Source organism: Porites lutea, chromosome 1 (assembly GCF_958299795.1).
Source record: "Porites lutea chromosome 1, jaPorLute2.1, whole genome shotgun sequence".
NCBI lineage: Eukaryota > Metazoa > Cnidaria > Anthozoa > Scleractinia > Poritidae > Porites > Porites lutea.
In genome coordinates, this window is record NC_133201.1 from 7,033,408 (window position 1) to 7,055,093 (window position 21,686).

At 39.7% G+C, this 21,686-nt stretch overlaps 2 protein-coding genes across 2 annotated transcripts; both read left to right on the plus strand.

Moving 5' to 3' along the window:
- Positions 1-13,141: 13,141 nt before the first annotated feature.
- LOC140939605 (uncharacterized) lies at positions 13,142-14,453 on the plus strand. Its single transcript, XM_073388857.1, has 2 exons — positions 13,142-14,337; positions 14,427-14,453. Exons 1-2 carry the CDS (start codon positions 13,747-13,749, stop codon positions 14,451-14,453), a joined length of 618 nt encoding a protein of 205 aa, XP_073244958.1. The 5' UTR covers positions 13,142-13,746.
- Positions 14,454-14,538: 85 nt separating this feature from the next.
- LOC140939767 (uncharacterized) lies at positions 14,539-17,169 on the plus strand. The gene has a single exon (XM_073388866.1). The coding sequence runs from the start codon at positions 14,539-14,541 to the stop codon at positions 17,167-17,169; it is 2,631 nt and encodes an 876-aa protein (XP_073244967.1).
- Positions 17,170-21,686: the final 4,517 nt, after the last annotated feature.

The window sequence follows — 21,686 nt, forward strand, 5'->3', positions numbered from 1 at the left end:
TTTCATTTTCAGTTAGATTCGATTTATCAAGCTTTTATAGTCGATTCACAAGTAAGCAATGCAATGTATGCCTTTATTTTCAGTTGACTACGCATATACACATCTAGCTAGTTGTCGCGAGATTGGAAATTGTGACATTAAAGTAGTTCAAAAACAACTGGTAGATCCCGTTGACATTATTTTCCTGGTGTGTCTTCAACCCGAGTAGTACCCAAAACCGAGGTACGAAACAGTTAAAGTAGCTGGACATTTTTGGGTTAGCCGACCGTGAGAATAAAAACAAGGCAATCCTGGTGCGGATAATGTTTTGGAATCATTTAAACTGACCTACACGGCTGCGATCGACAAGAAACTGAAAACCAATGAAAACCCAGAAACGCTGGTTAACAAATGCCAAACTGAAACTTCAACTCTAGGACTCTTTAACTCAACGTCAGATCTAACCTCGCAAACACGCTTACTAACTGTAGCTGTGTAAATCTTATACCTGACAAGGACAAGATAAGAATGTTCAAAACGGAAAGTAAATTGGCAAGTAGAATCAAAACAGGAAAAACACGTATGTGGAAAAAATCCTGACTAAAGACTTGACCCACACAATGAAAAACAAAACAAACTTTAAAGATAAGACATCTAACAAACAACCTTCAAAGTTCTTCACAACATTAGTTGGTTTATAGATGGTGAGAACTGCTGAAATGCAAATTTAAATGAAGATATGATGGTCGCAGTGGTAATTGCAATTTAAGCAATTGAAAATTAACCCCCCCCCCACCCCCAAATTTTTTGGAGTTGGTTTAGAGTTGTTAAGAGGGTTGTACAGTACCTCAAATGACCCCCAGACCCGCAAATGATCCTCGAGCACAAGTGATCCAGCTTGATCACCATTCTCGACCGCAAGTGATCCTGTAAAAAGATATAAGAAAGGAATGGATTTTTGGCATGGATGGTGAATGTGCTGGGGACTTGAACATGGCGTAGAACAATGAAATGAATAAAGCTATAAATATCCGAACTGTTTCTTTTGCGGGTCCTTTCCACTAGACGCGGCATTTTCACGAGCTGTAGTTGCTAAGGCCCGGTTCAAACGTCGAATTTCACATGTGCCGAACTTAACGCGAGAGTTGAATGCTTGTGAATTAAATTCGACTGTTTAAATTAAATGCGACGTTTGCCGTATCTGCGACGGCGAACAAAGTTAAATTCGACAGAGTTCGACGTTTGAATCAAATGCCGTATTTAACTATTTTAGTCGACTAAAATAGGAATTAAGTTCGGCACATGCAAGTGTGAAATTCGACGTTTGAACTGGGTGTCTTTCGAAATAAACCGGTAACCTCTACAGAGTGATAAATACAGTGGTCTTATATTTCCTTAGGCGTTAAAATGGTTGACTGAGGACTCAATAGGAAACGAGGCGGCTAATTGGGAAAGCACATATTCATTACCATTTTGGTGTACTATGAAGAAACAAAACTGAGAGAGTTTCAGTTTAAACTTCTACATACTAGTCGAATCACATCCAATGATTTTCTATACAAAATAGGAATTAAACAGTCTGACTCCTGCACCTTCTGTGAAGCAACGGAAAATCTGGTTCAGTTATTTTGGAGCTGTAAATAGACCTCTAAATATTCTAACGCCTTTTGGAAAGACTGCTATCAATGGATAATGCAAAACACCTCCGAAGTAGAAAAATTCAATCTCTCAGGAGCTATCTTATTTGGCTTAATTAACGATGCAAAAGATTTACTACTGCAAAATTTACTACTTATTGCCAGGCATTATATCTACATCTGTAAGCAAAGAGATATGCGCCCAAATGTCCAAATGTACACACAAATAATTCAACGTACTGTGGAAATAGAAAGGCAAATTGCAAAAGACCATAATTCTTTAGACACTTTTAAAAAGAAATGGTCGCGATTAAAAACCTCCCCTATTTAAACGAATGTACTATAGACCTTATCACGGTTTTCGACGCCATCTTGACGAGTAGGCAAATGCGTGAGAAATTACAGTGTTTGTATGAGAATCTAATGTCGAATAATTTCCGTAAAACGGCTGTTCTGAACAAAATATCAATTGTAAACCAAAGCTACAAAGCAAAGGATTGTCCTAAAAAAATTTGGGGGCGTACCTGTGCTTAAATTTCTCCAGAGGCTTTCTTTAGATTTTCTATATATTTGTCTGTAATTTTACCGCGACTCTCTTACAGAGAAATGTATAGAAAATTTTAAAAAGTGGTTCTGGGTCTTCTAGTGCATGTAACACTCTCAAATTTTTTCAGGAGAATCCTTAGGAGTGAAGTTTTAGTTGACAAATCATATTTTTTTCAGAACAGCCGTTCTAAGGAAATTATTCGACATTAGATTCTCATACAATCATTGTAATTTCTCACGCGCTTGCCTACTCGTCAAGATGGCGTCGAAAACCGTGACAAGGTCTATTCTGTGGAAGTGAACCGTAGGCGACGCTCAGTAGATTAAAAGATTTTATACTTTAACTGTCCTTTTTAAGTTGTCTGTCTGTTTGTTCGTTTGTTTGTTTTGTCTTTTTTTAAAAGCTATTGTGGATACGTTTGCGTATAATATATGTGCAATAATTAATCATACTGGCAAACATAGTTTTCGTCAGTTACCTTACTATGTTAAGTCAAAAAAGAAACAAATGAATAAAAGAGTTACTGATTTTTCATGTACGAGGGTAAAGATAATTTAAATTGTAATTTTCAATAACTTTTGTAAACTGCATTTTTGCTCCCTTTAAATCTAGTTTTCTACAATTTTTGTAATTTTTCCTCTGTATGTAAATATGAAATAAAGTGTTGTTGAGAATAAATAATAATAATAATAATAATAATAATAAACAAGATGAAGAACTACAGTAGTTGATTTGTTTACCCGTTCGCACTTATAGACTACCGGTAATTTAATAGCTTCCCGGGACTGGCTTAAGACTACCTCTTCTCAAAACGTCTAACTGAGCCAAGACTTGTCAGAAATGGTATTGCACATTGATTTGCAGGTGTGGGTAAAAAATGTGTGCTATTAAATACATCAGTGTTAGCGCGTGGGAACTCTGGAGACCCCAGCAAGGTATACAAGGAGTATTACAGTGCTAAGATATCCCTCACTTGCAGCAGTTCTTGCAAAAACTTACCTTCTGCCTACTTTCTCTTTTTTTCTGTCTTTCTCTTGCTCTATATTCCAAATTTGTGGACATGACAATTAATCAAAGCTTAATGCTTTGGACAATACGGATACAGAAACAATTTCCACTTTTCGTTTTCGTCTTTATTGACTCTTTAAAATAACCTCGAGTTGCATTTGGGTTGCTATACCTGTTGATTGAGTTATTTTACATTGGTAGGCCTGTGGTGTGGACGGACGGGCGGGCGCGAGGTCGTACGATCACGTGATTAACAAATTTTCTCGGATGGGTAGATTGCTTCTGATCATTTTCTTACCCATGGTGCCCAGCTGCGCGCGCCTAGCGCACGAGAGCTCCGCTATTAATCCAGTCCATGTTTCGCCATTCCAGTCCAGCACATACTTACCAATCAGCTGATGGTCACCATGACAACTAGATGAAAGTGAACAATTTGTTTATATTAGTCAGTTCCGGGTTTTCATCCGGCCGAATTCCCGGAAAACGTCAACTGTTCGAAGAAAATAAGAGAACAAAAAAAATCGATTTAACTCCTTGAATTCTGTTATATTGACTCTGTTGTGATACATCTTTTCTATCCCTTTTTGTAGACTCTTTCTCGGAAAAAGGTGTAAAATCTTATTCGATTGGCCTGACGTTTGTTAATCCTGGTTCGACTGGTCTGGCAAGCAAAACAGTGGTAAGATTTAATCTAGAAAGTTACCTGAAAATCGGTGTTTCGCTGGCACTGATTTGAACGCTCTCCATAATAATAAGGAAAGGTTTGTAGCGGAGCTCTCGTGCGCGAAGCGCGCAGCGGAGCACCATGGGTAACAAAATGTGGTAAACTACCCATCCGAGAAAATTTGGTAATCACGTGACCGTACACCGACCGCCCGCCCGCCCGACCGTCCGTCCGCACCACAGGCATACCAACGCAAAATTTCGGGTAGTCTGTGGTGAGGGTTTTTTGGCGCGAAAACGAATGGCAACCCGCGTTTTGTGAAGCATAAACAGCTTAGAAGTTCAGGAAAGTCAACTCAGAACAAAAAGAAATTTTTCGTGTCGGTTGACATTTTTTATACATCCGTATTTTCTACATTATTTATTTATTATGCCCTCTAGTTTGGAGTATAGAGATAAAGAGATGCAGAGAAAACGAGAAAGTAGGCGGCAAGCAAGCCAAGCTCAACGAGAGAGAGAGCAACAAAGAGCTAGAGAAAGGAGGCGAAACTGCTCTGACGAGCAACGGGAGAGGGAGCAAGAAAGAAACAGAGAAAGGAGGCGCAATTTTACTGACAAGCAACGGGAGAAAGAGAAGGAAAGGGATAGAGAAAGGAGGCGCAATTTTACTGATGAGCAACGGGAGAGAGAACAAGAAAGGGATAGAGAAAGGAGGCGCAATTTTACTGATGAGCAACGGGAGAGAGAACAGGAAAGGGACAGAGAAAGGAGGAAACATTTTACTGAGGAGCAACGCGAGAGAGAGCAAGAGAGAAACAGAGAAAGGAGGTAAAATTTTACTGACGAACAACGGGGAAAAGCGCAAGAAAGAGAAAGGGAAAGGCGACAAAATTTCACTGAAGAGCAACTGGAGAATGAACGAGAGAGAGCAAGAGAAAATAGACGCCTAATAAGCGACGAGCGGCGACGAAGGGAGCGAGAGACAGCGAGGGAAAACAGGCGTCGTCTAAACGAAAACGAACGAGAAGGAGGAGAAGGTGAGCGAATTTTTGCCGAGGTTAGCTTTCTGTTATATGAATCGGGGATTTTACGAAAACAGAGGTAGCTTTTGTTTTGTTTGTTAATCAATAACCTCTTTGTATTTGTATCAGTTTTTTTGGACCAATCACCACACGTCATTTGTTGTCACGCAGTCTAGAGTTGATACCTTTTATCATCCATTGAAGTTGACCTGTGTCCTCCAAGTTCGTTGAAGAGAAACGATATGATTGAAATTTCACAGACAGTCGCGTCCAAGATAAAATTATAGAGTAACCTTATAATTCGTGCTCCTCGGTGTATTTTCGTTGTTTCTGGCGCGGAAAATAAGGTAATCTTAACTTGTATTAATGAAATTTTATCGAAAATTATAACCATTGCCATGTGTCCGATGCATCGCTGAATAAATGATAACTCCTTATGTAAATTTTAGGCCACTCTGGCCTCTGTGACAAGTTAAAATGGTTCAGTGTTAGAGGATTGTAAATTATACGGTCTGTGAAAGCGTTTTTATGTTTTCTGAAAAGAGAGCAGAGAGCACCTTGAATTTGAAGATTTTCAATGTCTGTTGAAAGAGCGTTTTGGTGCAGATTGTTCGAGCTTACCTCTATTTGTTTTATTCAGGGTAAACAGAATTTGAAGGATCTATTCTCCCCCTTGTAATTGAAATAACTTTTATTATTTTACTATAAATCTAGGCTTTTCCATTTTGTAGATACCTATCTTCGAGTGTTTAAGAATATATATGGAGATCTATGTAAATAAGGAGGGCAGCCAGGGTTAGAAATTATTTTTGAATGTTGACAGGCCAAACAAATTTAAGCTCGGTCATGTCTGGTTACTAACCGGTCAAAATAAATTATTACCTGCCAAACAAATTTTAGCTCGGTCATGTCTAGTTACTAACCGGTCAAAATAAATTATTACCTGCCAAACAAATTTTAGCTCGGACCGGTCAAAAGACAGTAAAAACTCGTGGGTAAGAACCTGGATTTTCCCATTGCATTAACAGGTACGTTCTTACAAAAATAGTTATTGGCAAAAAATTTGTCTATTTTTCTAAAATGAAAAGGTTCTTATTTTCTGAAGGAAAAAAAACATTGCGGCTTATGTCTCCCAAAGAGGTTCACCTGAATATTTTCCAGGTGTATAGAATTTTTTTTATAGATCTGAGAAAATAAAGATGTGTGTCAAATATTGGGCTAAACAGGTTCTTGTATAGAGGGGGCCTAATTATAACTGGCAAGTTTAGCCTAACAGGTTCCTAAAAACCAGGTTCTTAGTCACAGCTAGGTTTTTACTGTATTGAAGACATTGTACTTTGCAGTAATAGCCAAATTAAGACAAAAATTATGTGATCATAAATGCTCAAAAACTCCTTGTGTTGAGAGATGGGGAAATATTATAAACCAGTTTTGAGTGTGGTTATCAAGTTGTTCATTCATTGGAGGGTACAGTGTAGTAAACAATATTTCCAGGAATATTGTCAAGCTCAGCTCGTTTATTCTTAAAAACAATTCCCCATAAGAGTTCAACCAGAAATCACAACTTTTGGCTCAGTATTGTTCTGACATGTTTTCTTTGAACAAAAGGTGTATGAAGGGGTGAGGGAAACTTCTTGCCCAACTAAAGATTTTATCTTATCTTCTTAGCCATGGAAGAACATGAAAGTCAGGTCCTCCAGGTTGAATGTAGCATGGAATGCTCTCTGCTTGGTGAACAAGAGCAAAGTCACTCAGCAGGTACTGATATAGTTCATGGTAGATGGTATTTATTATAGAATTGCATAATTGAGTAAAATCCCGCATTCTGATTGGTTAACGAAGAGAGGTATTCAGTGTGGAATTGCGAGTTGAAAATGAGGCAAAGGGATGTTTTTTGGCATCTACGTAACAAGTATCGTCAAATTGTAACACATCAACTGCAAAAAAGGTTTTCTACAATGTCATTTTAAAATGTTTTCAAAATCATTGTCACCTTTGGTATATCCTTTCTTAACATACTGTAATGTCGCCTGGTCCTCCACCTCCTGTTCCAACCTAAACTGTATTTACCTTTTGCAAAAGCGTCTAGTGCGGCTCATAACAAAAGCTCACTATCTAGCAAATACCGCCCCTTTGTTTAGCCAGCTTAAAGTCCTTGACATATTTAGTATTAATTCATTTTCTGTCACTACTTTTATGTATTCTTATCACCATAATCTTTTGCCTAGTAGCTTTCGTGACTTGTTCTTAAGTAGTAATCAAAACCATCAATACCAAGATTCAACTGGCCTCTCAGTATAGACCTCATTTTTGTAGATCAAATATAAAGCAATTCAGCATCCTTTACCGAGGACCTAAAATCTGGAATTCGTTGCCTGTTTCACTAATTAGCTCTCCTTCTACATTTGTTGTTAAAAAAATTTAAAGAATTATCTCACTGATAGCCGATCTGTCGCTTAATTTTCTGATCTTGCTCACTCTGTACTCAGCCATGAATTTAGTTCTCTAGGTAGTTAAAGGAAGCCTATTAATATAAGCTTCAAGCTTCGTTAGACTTCCTTGTCACATTAATTTTATAATTTAATTAACACCTTTTGTTTATGTTGTATAAGGTTTTGTGAGTGACTAAATAAATAAATAGTTAAAAACAAACAAAAGCATTTTTTAAAGTGATCCGGAGGTTCTTCCTTGTTTTGAACTAAACTACCAATTCCTGGAGAGGTATAAAAAACCCCTTTCGCTAGTGACATTTGAGAAAACAAGAAAATCCTGTGAACACAGCCCAGAAAATGGCAAGCCAAATTCAAACAAACAAAACCGAGAAGCGACAATGGAGGAAGTGCCAGGGTCAATTGTCACATATACAGAAGAAGAAATAAATACCTTCAAAGATCACATTGTCCCTGAAAACATGAAAAAGAGTGCGCCACTTGCATTCATCCTGAATCGTGGTACTTAGAAAAGTACAAAACAGAGCTGAACTTGAACAGCATTTTAAAAACATTTCAAGGTACTTACCTTATATCAATCGCAACGTTAAACTTTCAGTGCTTTGCCTTGGACACTTCATTTCTTTCAGTTTTGCTACCGAAGAGGTAAAAGGTGTAAATTATTTTCCTTCGTGAGCAAATGACCAATTTGAAAAAGGATGTTGTAGATAACCGGCTTGTAAATTCAGTGAAATACCTCTATTTATCCTTACAATTAGTGTGAAGCTTGTTCATGTGTAAAAAAGTTTGAAAACAAATGTAAAAACAAGCACAAGGTACAAAAAAAGTTGTCAAAGGTTCAAACGTGTATGACTGACCTTGCTTCCTATTCGCTAACGCAATGATAGGTTTGACATTTGACTTTGAAATGGCTTTCTGGGGCGCGCGCTCAGGATAAAAACAAACAATATTATCGGTGTTTTCTTTTTTTTTCTGATTTTTATTTGATTATGTGATTCAAGGAAAATCCATTACCTGACTCATGAATTCCACGTTAAATTGCACTTGAAAACCGACATCGGTTTTCGTGTGCAATTTAACGTGGAATTCCCTCGTCAGGTATTGAATTTTCCAATAAAACTTAATAATATACGTGGAAAAATTTCTTGAATCAGATTGGCTTAGAGCAGTGCAGTCTTTAGTAAACACAGTACAAAAACAAGGAAACATAATGCAAAAATAAGGAAATAAAGTGCAAATTTCTCAGAGAATGAAAACCTGTGATTGGCTAATAAACAATCAGTGTTCTCCAGAAGCGCGGGCAACTGGCAGTTTCACTGGGAACTCTTTTCCAAAGTGCCAGCTACTCTTATGAGTCAAAACATAAAAAAAAACTGTCTGTAACTTTTATCTTGAATTTTTCGTAAGATCCATTTTTTTCCGCGAAGGATAAAACGGCACCCGAAGCAAATCGAGTTAATTCATTTCTTAGAATACTAGAACATGCAATTTCATCGGAAAAATAACAAACAAACAAAAAAGCCACAAGAGCTTGTTTGAAAGTTTATCGAAAAACACATGAAAATACATGGAACTAAAGTGCCTTGAACAGCTACAAAAGAAGACAGGTGTTGTTTATTCATGGTTGCGAAGCCACTCGCTGAGGCACTTGCCGATAGATAGCTGTGGCTTGTTTATCCGACATGAAGAATATAAATCACAAGCAACCAGAATACAGGCTATGCAGCCATTCACTACAGCAATCGAGGCGTCAGTAAAGCTTCTTTTCTTGTTCAGCAAAACCAGCTTGTGGCTTCAAACAAGGCCATAACAGGCGACCAAGGTAATAGTTTTTCTCCGTTGTTCTTACTTTTGTGACTGCTCCAAAAATCCAAATTCACAGTAATTTTGATGGCTGTTAAGAATTATTTTTCTTCACATTATCTGCCAGGTTTTTTTAGCTGTCCCGCTGTGTAAAATCCTAGAATCTCGATGAGTTTTTAAAAGTGTTCATCTTTACAATGTTTTGATTTTTCATTCATCCAGTCCAGGCGAGTCGGTTCACGCATTGACAGTTCTGATAGACATGTGACATGTGAATAGCGGAACTCCCGTGTCCTTTCTGGTTTGTTCTAACAAGATTCAAAGGGATTTTGTGGGCGTTTTTAATAAAATAATTATTCCACTTGCGCTTGTTGGATGAGATGATTATTGCCAACTTGGCGCTATGCGTCTCGTTGGCTATTTACCATCTCATATCCAACGTGCCCTCGTGGAATAATTGTTAATTATAAAATAACTAAGATAGTACGTGCATTCTGTCTGATTGGTTAAAACCAATAGTTTATTGTTCCGGTAAAATCATAGAAAACTGAAACATGCTTTAAGGTTATTTTATAAAAGTAAAAGACCACATTTTCTAAAGGTTTGCTGGTGTGATAACCTACTTGGGATGTTGGGAGAAGACTGGAAAAGCTTGTAAACCACCAGCTTAACTTCTCAGATCTCTGGGCCTCATGCCCCCAAACCCCCCCTTAGATACGGTACTCTCGCTTTACCAGCACTTGGTGTCAGGCACCAGTTACTTTACATTGGGAGCTGCCTACTCTAAAACTTCTGGAGAACACTGAACAATAGAAATATATAAGAACCAATGAGCCTCAGGTGTCACAATCTGCTTGCTTATCTTCTTAGCCATGGAGGAACGTGAAAGTCAGGTCCTCCAGGTTGAATGTAGCATGGAATGCTCTCTGCTTGGTGAACAAGAGCAAAGTCAATCAGCAGGTACTGATATAGTTCATGGTAGATGGTATTTATTATAAAACTTAATAATATACATGGAAAAATTTCTTGAATGAGATTGGCTTAGAGCAGTGCAGTTTTTAGTAAACACAGTAAAAAAACAAGGAAACATAATGCAAAAATAAGGAAATAAAGTGCAAATTTCTCAGAGAATGAAAACCTGTGAACAATCAGTGTTCTCCAGAAGCGCAGGCGACTGGTGGTTTCGCTGGCTACTCTTATGACTCAAAACAGTAAAAAAAACTGTCTGTACCTTTTATCTTGAATTTTTCAGAAGGTCCTAAAAGAAACAAAACAATAACTTGTCGTACAAAAAGCTCTTTGGTGTATGACAATTTGCCTTTTGCTAATGGTATTATCGATATATTTACTGAATGATTTTTGATGAGACATTGCCAGATAATATTTTTAATTATAAAATAACTAAGATAGTACATGCATTCTGATTGGTTAAAAACCAATAGTTTATTGTGCTGGTAATCTCATAGTAAACTGAAACATGCTTTAAAGTTATTTTATAAAAGTAAAAGACCACATTTTCTATGGATTTACCAGCATGATAACTCACTTGGTTCTTGGGAGAACTCTGGAAAAGCTTGTAAATCACGAGCAAAACTTCTCAGATCTCTGGGCTTAATGCCCCCAAACCCCTCCCTTAGATACAGTACTCTCGCTTTATCAGTGCTTGGTGTCAGGCACCAGTTTCTTTGCTTTGGGAGCTGGCTACTCTAAAACTTCTGGATAACACTCAACAATAGAAATATATAAGAACCAATCAGCCTCAGGTGTCACAATCTGCTTGCCCAACTTATTAAGATTATATCTTATCTTCTTAGCCATAGAAGAACATGAAAGTGAAGTCCTCCAACTTGAATGTAGCATGGAAAGCTCTCTGCCAGGTGAATAAGAGCAAAGTCATTCAGCAGGTACTGATATACCGGTAGTTGTTTATGGTAGATGGTATTTTATTATGAAAGTTAATAATATACATGAAAAAATTTCTCTGTGAATTTGATTGGCTTAGAGCAGTGTACTTTTTAGTAAACACAATGCAAAAACAAGGAAACATAATGCAAATTTATCAGAGAATGAAAAACTGTGATTGGGCTAATAAACAATAGAAATTTATCAGAACTAATTAAGTGCCACAATTTGCTGGTGGGAAGCATGTATACTTTTAAAACTTCCCCCTTTTTGGTGTAATTAATTATGCTCTGTTGTCTTACCTAAGTAATCTTTCCTTTTTCTTGTAACACTTTTTTTCTCAATATTTTATTTTATGAATTTACCTGATTATTTTTATTTATTTATTCATTGTGGGTTGTTTTGTTTTCATTTTTGTAACCAAGATTTTGAAATTAATAAAGGTGTGGGTGGGTGTGTGTGTGTAACAAATAAGAATGTTAAAACTTTCATATATATAATTTTTACATGGACTCAAAAGAGCAGTTATATAATCAGTGATTTTGTTACCTCTGCATTCTATCTATGTTCCTGACACATAAAAATCGCCAAAGACATAAAATAATTCATGGATATATCGATCTGAACGTGTGTATTTGTAGAAATATCTCGTACGTGTAATTTCTGTGGCAGTTATGGTTGTTGTTTAGTGATGCATATTTGTTTTAGCCTTTGTTGACTTCTGCTTTAAAATAGAAGAACTATATTTTAATTTCAGTACACTATAATACAGAGTTTTGGAGTGTGTCTTCAGATTAACTGTCTGCGGCTGGTACATAAAGGCCCAAACATTTTCCATTTTGGACTCATTTTTTTTAACTGGGACTCATTGGTTCTGGACTGGGACTCATGATTTCTCACAAGATGAGTCCCAGAATTCATCATATTTATTTGTAACAAAAACACTGTATATTTCATTGATTAGACCTGTTGTCGTGTAATTCAAGTGTTGTTGTTGTGGTAAACATGACAAGTCATCATGTCTGTACTTAATTCTCCATGACTGGATTGTAGGATTTTTGTTCTGTTTGTATTTGATCGTGCATTATTATTATGGGAAAACTTACCTTAGGGTTGTATTACTTTGACTAGAACAAAGTTAAAATACATTGAATTCTCATAGAGATAATTATTTTTTGGATTATAATAATGAGTTCATTGGTTGGGTCACTCCCATTATATTTGATGACTGATTTATGAAATATCAGCACTTAGAAAATGATTGTCAAGGTTGTTGTATTATCTGAAGTTTCAAAAGTAGAAATATTGTGTATTTTCTATTTGAAATCAGGTTTTGAGAACACTTCCACAGATACAGCTTTATAATAGTAATTCTTGTACAGTTATACAAGCATGCTGTACTAGGGTGCGAAGAAAAGGAGGTCAGTTTTGTGCTTGTCCTTCGGGAAGACTGTAGCTTGCATCTGTTAGCCCAAGAATCACAACTCTATTATCCCTCAGGCAAGATAAAAAATAGAATCCACTAGCCCCATAGCTTGTATGAATTGTGTAGTTGGTTAATACAAATAATTCATTTACTAGGAGAAGAGTTGGAACGACACACTCCTGTAGTAGAAAATGGCCCAATTGAGGGAGCAAGCAACGTGCAGGAATCACAGCAACCTCTTCCAGAAGTAAATAATAGTAGCCACTTAGAAGATGACCACCTAATTGCTAGAGCAAGGGTAGTTGGTGTGGACTATGAGTTTGCAAAGCCTGGTGAAGTGGAAACGGAGGATGACAGAAGAAAAAGACAGAGGCGAAACCAAAGAAGAATATCAGAACAAGAGAAAAGGTTGCGTGAAGTTGTTGGAGATCTACCACCTCCTCCACCAGCAGGGTCAAGTCAGCAAGAAGATAATGCGTACAGAGCTATTCGTGCATTTGAGGTGGAGCAGATGACTTATGCATTCTTTTTTTGTGAGGTCTGCAAGGAAAGGCGACTGGAGTGCAAGGGCACGAGAGACATGTGTACTCGCTGCAGAAGAGATAAGAAGGTGCCAAAAGTTTGGTCAGGTGAGAATAACATGGATCCAATGGCTGTTACTGAGATTTTGTGTAACATGTCAGATGCTGAACAGATGCTGATAGCCAGGCTAGCACCCACTGTGCATGTGCACCTGCTGAAGCATGGAGGTATCGCCTCAAAGGGACATTGCATTGCTTTCCCACAGGCTGTGCAAGAACCCGCCACTATTCTTCCACGCCTACCAGCAGAGGTGGATATCATACGCGTGAGAAGACAAGGAAAAGATGATACCCATAAGGACTTCAGGGTTAGAAGACACCATGTTGAAGGAGCCCTTCGTTGGCTCAAGGACAACAATCCTGCTTACGGTGATGTTGTTATTGATGGCACTCGCATAGAGAATTTACCAGAAGATGGTGAGTTGCCCAATTTGAGGACTGTTGAGTTCTCTGAGACAGAACGCATAAACGACCAAGGCCCTGCACCACAACAATTGGATGTTGGGGAAGCAGACAGTACTGATGACTCAACAGTCTCTGGAATTATTCTTCCTGAGCCGGGAGTGAATGTGCAAGCACAAGTAGAAGCAGCCATAAATGAAGTTGTTTCTGAATCTAGGGAAGGTGAAGCTGGAGAAACACAATGAAATGTGCAACGACCAGTGATCCCGTGGCCGACCACGAGCACAACACCAGCATCGGAGTTTACCACTCCCTATTTTTTTACCATGGCATTTCCTTGCTTGTTTCCCTATGGAAAGGGTGATTTCCACATAAACCGTCCTGTGACGTGTCCCACACTGCATGACTGGGCAGAGCACCTGCTGTGGTACCAAGACGGAAGGTTTGCGAGGCATAAAGTCTGGAAGTTTGTCGTCCACAATATGATCATGAGGAAGCGTGCCCTGGAACAGAGTCGGTTCTTTGTTGACCAGCAACTTGGTGACCCACAAATAACTGTTGCAGACCTGCAAGAGCGACTTGCAAGAGGCGACACTTTCACCGACAAGTTGTTGTATTTTGGTGCAAATCTACGTGGTACAGCTCAGTATTGGCACCAGAGACGTAGAGAGCTTCGTGCATTGGTTGAGTTCATGGTCAATGAGAAGCATGGGTTACCTTCATTTTTCATGACTGGAAGCTGTGCCGAGTTTTACTTTCCTCCTCTTAGAAGACTACTTGAAGAGTACATCTTGCAGACCAAAGGAAAAGAAGTCAACCTTGCTGAAGATAGTAATGCCCGCTTCAAGGCAGTACAAGAAAATACTCATGTAGTGGTGAGTTACTTTGACCTACGCACCCAAGCATACCATGAAAAGGTACTGAAGCCAGTATTCGGTGTCTCTGATTATTGGTACCGCTATGAGTTTGCCAAGTCCCGCGGTCAAATTCATTGGCACCAACTCAGCTGGAGGGAAGACAGGCAGCCGCATAAGCTATTGCATGAAGCTCGTGAAGGTGGTTGCGAAGAGGAAGAGTATGCAGCTAGACTTAGTCAGTGGGCGGATCAAACCTTTGCCATGACAGCATTACATCCAGCTGGTAATGACGAAGAACGGCAGCCGAGAAAAGACCTCTGGCCACCACCTGAGGGAATGGCTCAGCCCATATCAGATGATAGGGATCCGTTAGTTAAGATGCTAATGCAAATAGCTGCAACACAAGATGCAATACTGGAGAATCATTTGCTTTTAGTAAACCGGGTTGGACTCCACAGTTGCTCTGATTACTGCTTGAGAACTCCTCGCCATCCGGAGCAAGGATTGCAGCCGAGAGAACGTGTATGTTGGATGGAGTTTGGAAGCGAGTTCTGCCCAGGGAAAAAAATTCATGATAGTCCGGAAATTGTGGAAGATCATAATGGAGCACCCCGCCTAGAGATGCCACGTGACCATCCACGTGTGGTTCAGCATTCTCGTTATCAGCTACAATCATGGAGAGCAAATGGGGATGTAAGCTTGATTCTTTCCAATTCTCCTCCAGATAATCCGAGTACAGATGATATCATTGCCATAATTGACTATGTGTGTGGATATGCTTGCAAAGATAGCGAACCCACTGGTGCAACTTCTGATCTCTTTAAGGACATGGTGAATGCTGTTGATGCAGGTGATGCAGACCAAGTGACAGGCAAGTCAATGTGTGCTAAGATGCTGATAAAGACGGTAGGAAGACGAGATATCAGTGGACCGGAGGCATCCTTTGAACTGAGTGGGCTCGCACTTTGGCGATGTAGCCGTCCATTTACCTACTTGTCAATGTCAGGGTCAAGGAGACTTGAACGTGATGGTGAAACTGCAACTCGCAGCACCCCACTGGATAAGTACCTTGCACGACCGCAAGAGGAACTCTGTTCTTGGTACAACTTTGCATCGAAGAATGGTAATGTCCCGGTTGTAAGTGGTGGTTCTACGCATGCAACATGGCCATTGAATGAAGACTACTGTAGGACCATGCTCCTGTTACACTGGCCAAGTTGGTTTGACAACCAAGAAGTGAAGGGGGATGCTGAATCTTGGATTGATCGCTTTAAGGACTTTTTTGCAAGTAACCACTGTCCAACATTTGTGAAGGCCCAAGTTGCTAAGGCACGGCGTTTTGCAGACCACCCACAAGAAGCAGTGTTTGAAGAGGATGAGGAAGATGATGCTGTTGAAGCAGAAGAACAGCCAGCCTGGGTGGATGTATATGCAGGGCAGAACCAAATATATGAGGGTGTAGAGAAGGACCTTGATTATGATGATGGTGGGGAGGACTATGACTGGAGCAGCACTCGTATCATTCTTCCTGAAGGAAAAGACCCAACAAAATGGCTTCAAGAAAGCATTAAAGCAGATGAGGAACGGGAGACAGAAAGTAGAGACCTTGATTTACCTCAGGTGTGTCCGTTGTCTCTAAATGAGAATCAGAAAGCCATAGTGGGGCTTGTGTTGCACACCCTGTTCAACTTTGTTGAAAACACTGAATATTACCATCCACTGCGGCTTGTTGTCTCTGGAACTGCTGGTACAGGAAAGTCTTATGTCATAAAGTGTCTCCAGAGGTTAGTGCGGCAAGTTTTTGAAGCCAATGATGCAATACAGGTGATAACTCCAACAGGGAATGCTGCCTATCTCGTTCAAGGCAGTACAGCGCACAGCTTTCTTGGAGTACGAACAGGTGGAAGGTCTTGCAATGAGTTGACTGTACCTACAGGTCCCTTACTAGAGAAAATCCAAAAAAAGTGCAAAAATCTGAAAGTTCTGGTTGGTGATGAACGATCAATGTTTGGACGCACAACAATGGGCTGGATGGAACAGCATGCACGTTATGCAATCAACAAAGGAGCCAATGCAGATGAGTTATGGGGAGGGATTCCTGTTGCAGTGTTTATGGGAGATGATGTTCAGCTTCCTCCTGTGTGTGACACCCCCGTGTATATCTCAGATTGCCGTAGTGCACCATCTAACCATGGTCGCTTGGTTTGGACAATGTTTGATAGTGCTGTTGAGCTTACTCAGATTATACGGCAGAATGAATCTGAGCAACAGCTGAGAGATGTGCTGATGTCACTAAGGAATTATACGACAACACCCCAGCAAATCCATTGGCTACAACAGTTTCAATGGCACAATCTCCGCATGTCGCATGGCCCGGAACTCCTTGCTAGGATGGATGAGCAAGGTCTGTACGTATTTCCCACGCACCGTCTTGAATGGCAGCGTAATAAAACAAAGCTGCTTGAGTGTAACAGACAGCCAAACCACCCAGTAGCAAAGATCAAGGCAGTTCACAATGGCAGACATGCAGTGGATGCTGACAGTAATAAGGCGGGGGGATTGTTACCTCTACTGTATCTTTGCCGTGACAGCAAAGTAATGCTGGTAGTTAACTTAAAGGCTGATTGGGGTTTGTACAATGGGGCAGTAGGCACAGTCGTAGACATTGTGTATAAAGATGGCCGCAGACCTAGTGATGATCCTGCTCCAGTACCTGATGTGGTTCTGGTGAGGTTTCCAGGATATAGGGGGCCACCATACATTAATGAAGATCCGACAGTTGTGCCAATTGTACCAGTAAGTCGTTCCACTGAATACACATGCCGATGCAAGCGTCTGCAATTCCATTGCGACTGGCATGGGGAACAACAATCCACAAATGCCAAGGGATGACTGTGGGTGCCGGAGAAGCATTCAGGTATGTAGTGGTTCACCCCGGGGACCATGGCTTTGAAGCCAGAAACCCAGGAGCTCTATTTGTGGCATTGTCAAGAGCAAAATCAGCTGGTGGGGAAGGAAGAGATCCTGATTTTGCTTTTCATGAAGATGTACTGATAAACAATGACAGATTCAGACCTGTGGACACTCCAACTACAAGAGCTAGAGCAGTGGAGATTGAGAGACTGCATGTCTTAGCAACTCAGTGTCGGCAGAGAAGGGTGTTAGCACCAGCATATAGGGAGGAAACCTTTCTCAGACTCGTAGAGTGGGCTCAATCACAAAGTCATCATTTAGACAATGCTGAATTAGTTGGATCATAAGTGTCTGATCTATGTGTTTTTCAAATACTCCATCTGGCTAACTCATAATTACCCTGACAATAGCCAATGATGTGGTGATGTTTCATTTCAAATGAAGGGCTGACGCCTGTTTTGCTGTAATCGGTCTAGGTGACTGAGGACCTTAGTGGTCATGCATAACAATAAAAGGACCGTTGTGCTGTAATTGGTCTAGGTGACCGAAGACCTTAGTGGTCATGCATAACAAATGAAACGGCTGTTGTGCTGTAATCGGTCTAGGTGACCGAGGACCTCAGTGGTCATGCATAACAAATTAGTGAAGGACCGTTATGCTGTAATCGGTCTAGGTGACTGAGGACCTTAGTGGTCATGCATAACGAATGAAACGACTGTTATGCTGTAATCGGTCTAGGTGACTGAGGACCGTAGTGGTCATGCATAACAGATGAAAGGAATGTTATGCTGTAATTGGTCTAGCTGACCGAGGACCTTACTGGTCATGCATAGCAGATGAAAGGACTGTTATGCTGTAATCGGTCTAGGTGACTGAGGACCTTAGTGGTCATGCATAACAAGTGAAACATCATTATATCTTGTGGTCATGGACAACTAATAGCTTTGTTACTCTGTTTTCAGCCTGTGTGACAGAAAAGATGAAGTAGTTATTTGGTGTGGCCTTCTCTATTTAAAGAGCTAACTTAAGCTGTATGGAGTACGTGTTTGTCAGCCTGTACCATGGTAACTGTATTAAGAAACAGCCCAGTTGAAGAACAGCCAAGGAGTTTTAAAAGGTACTGCTGTCATCTTTTTTTCTTAGCCCGGCGACACGAGTGAAGGTGGTCCCTTCATGATACCCCCGCCCTTTTGAGCGGCTAATACGGGGCGAGATCTTGTAAAGATCTTCAAAAATGCCTCGGGGGACCGGGAACCCTCTTGTTTGTCCAGCAACTTGTCTTATTTAAGAGTAGGATGACAAGACAAATAAATATAGTAAGTAAGATAGGGGGACATTTGAGAACAACTAAACTAAATGAACTACAATACAGTGGAACCCCGTTAATGCGACCACCGTTGGGCCATAAAATCCTGGTCGTAATAACGAGGTGGTCGCATTAACGGGGTCTTCAAAATAATAAAATGACTCAATGGTTTTTACGTCTGGTTTGAAAGAATATAGCCGTAATAACGAGGTGGTCTTAAGGCGGGGTTCCACTGTAGTATAGAAACCTGCAAGAACCTGCACTTTCCCAAATTAGTGAATATGGGAATCAGCTAAAATAAAAGCTTTTAGGTTGTTTTTACGTTGTAGCTAATGCCAAAATTTTATTTACTTGAATCCAGTCTATTCCTTTTTCCCTCCAACAACAATGATATATTAAGAAACATTGTTATTATAGCTGGAAATTTCTTTCCAACCATTTGCACACTCATTGGTTATTTCAATGTCACTTGACATCTAACAATGAAACTTTTTGGTGTCAATATTCTCTAAGCAGGCAACATCGCAAAAATCATTCACATCAGAGGGTAACAGTGCACTATTACCCGTGAATGACCAACAACTGACATTCCAGGGAGGTTTAATGAATTTCCATGCAGCTATAAATTTTTTAAAATATTAACATCACAAATCACTTAAAGACTTGGCCCATGAGAAAACAGTTAATTTTGTTTTCCAAGAATCTAAATATTTCCCAGCACTATTCTCATTAGTTACTTCGAGGTCACATGACATCTAACTGTTTCCCACCACAATCTCTGAGGAATTGCCAGGCTAATTGACCAGCTGCTGTGGAAATTGGAGAATGACTATATGAATGGTTAGGTACGTTAGGTACAGTGCCAAAGTTGCATTGATAACTGTGGTGATCTTCCCTGAATTTATTTCTTCATTCTGCATTTCCAGTATATGAAATTAATGTATTTATTATACCATATATAACTTTGTTGTGTGAATTCACCTTGGATAAGTTAATCTTTTCTTGTGCTGTTTTAAAGTTATAGAGTTTTAGTTTTAGTTTCAACTTTTAAGACCTTTTTCTTTCCTGCTCTTTAGACCTTATCTAACTGCGTTGTACTTTTTTCGTAGTTTTCTTTGACTCCTCTTCTTCCTTTGTCGGGAGTGGGTTGCGGCTACACGTAGGCTAGACTACATCCCGATACCGACTGGGGGGTATCAGTATTTGCAACGAGGTTATATCGTATTGTGTACCAGTGTGAATAAAACGATCTTCATCATCATCATTATTATCGTTATTATTATTGTAATGAAATCGGGAGCTCCGCTTTTAGGCTTGGCTAAATCTATATATTAGTCTTGTATTTGTGCTGTATTTTTCCGTCTGGGTAGATGCCACTGAGAAGACATCTTTCGTGCTGCGTACAGCCCAACGCTTAGGCTGCGTGCAAACGGACGCAACATTGTTGAATGTTACATGTTGAGTCCGTTTGCACACCCTGTTGCATGTTGTTGGAGGTTGTTACGTGTTGTTGTGCAAAGTTTGAGACCGGCCAAACTCTTCAGCCAACAACTCCCAACATTTCTTTTGTTCCGTGATCGCCGAAGCGTAGCGCAACAATGTTGGATCCGTTTGCACAGCTCTTCCAACATTGTTGGGGCCACGCACGCTCATTACGCATGGTTTACAAAGACTTATGGGTTGTATCCTTCCCACGATGCACTGCAGGTCCCAACATTGTTGGGAGTTGTTGCATCCGCTTGGACACCATTGCCAACACGCACGCAACAACTCCCAACATTGTTGGTGCAACGATGTTGGAAGTTGTTACGTCTGTTTGCACGCAGTCTTACCTCTCATCCCAATCTATTCCATCTACATTTCAAAGAATTCCTCCGAATTAAACCGCCTCTTTGCTCTTCAGTGAAGTGCCTTTACGTAAATGCGTCCCTGCCCAGACCCTGCTCGCAGGCTAAGGACTTCATGATAATGCATTTCGGCGGCGTATTCAAGATGAACGGCCTTGGAAAAATTCGCTTGAAGAAAATATTGCCTTTTGAATCGAGTACAGATATATATCGCCCTTTCATTGCACCGCATTTTAATTACTGTTCTGAGTCGTGGCATCATTGTAGTAAAGGAGGTTAGGGAAGCTTGAAAAAATCAATGAAGGAGCCCTTCGCTTTGCTACCTGTGACACTGACAGTGTCTGCACGAAGTCTTATTATTTAATCGAACATTAAATCCGTGTTCAATGACCAAAGGCCGTTGAGATGCAATAGAAAATAATGAAACAGCTTAAGACGGAATCCATCAGGAAATTGAGCAATTTTTAATTTTCAGTGGACAAAAACCTTGTACCAGGATAATTTAAACAATGGTGCATTCTTTTTTACATTTTTCAAGGGCTATAGATGTAGTTAGTTATCTGTTATAACATTAAAGAATATTTCTGATGAGAGCCCGAGAAACTGTCAAATTTCACAAAATGACATCCCACACATGAAATTTTCAGAATTTTACCTGTGTTTTCACAATTCTTGTGAAATTTGACATTTATTTCCTCGGGCCCCCACGAGAAATAGTCTTTGGTGTTATTACAGATAAGTAATTATATCTATAGCCCTTGAAAAATGTAAAATAGATCAAAATAAAAATCAAAACCGTTCAATTGATAAAATCGGGAATCTGGGAAATGAAAGGAGGTAAATATACAAAGACCCTCGCCAATAGAATTTGATTTTATAAGAGAATGTATAAAAATAAACAAAATACGATCTTTTGAAAAAAAAATTGGCAATAAAAATGACTCAGCTTGTGTTTGTGTTGTGTGTTTTACTGTCTGTTCGCGTCTAGACCCATTTGGAAGCCGTTTATCGAGTTTTAGATTTCGAGTTGTACTTATTTCTTATTGTAAGTAACACTAATAAATGAATCATAAATGTTTCACTCTCACATCAGACACTCTCACATGATATTATATGTCATGCAATGGTCGGCGACAAGGTTATGTGGTGGCCTGAGTGTGCACAGCCGCCACGTCCCCTCAGACAAAAATCGCCCCTTGGCAGCCCAGTTAAAATCGCCTTTTGGCGATTCTTGTTTGACAATGATTCACACTCTGTATATATTAAATTCCGCTTAATTATGCTATTCCGCAATTCATGCCAGACTCATCCCTCCTTTTGCCTTCATCGAAAAGGGGGGCGGG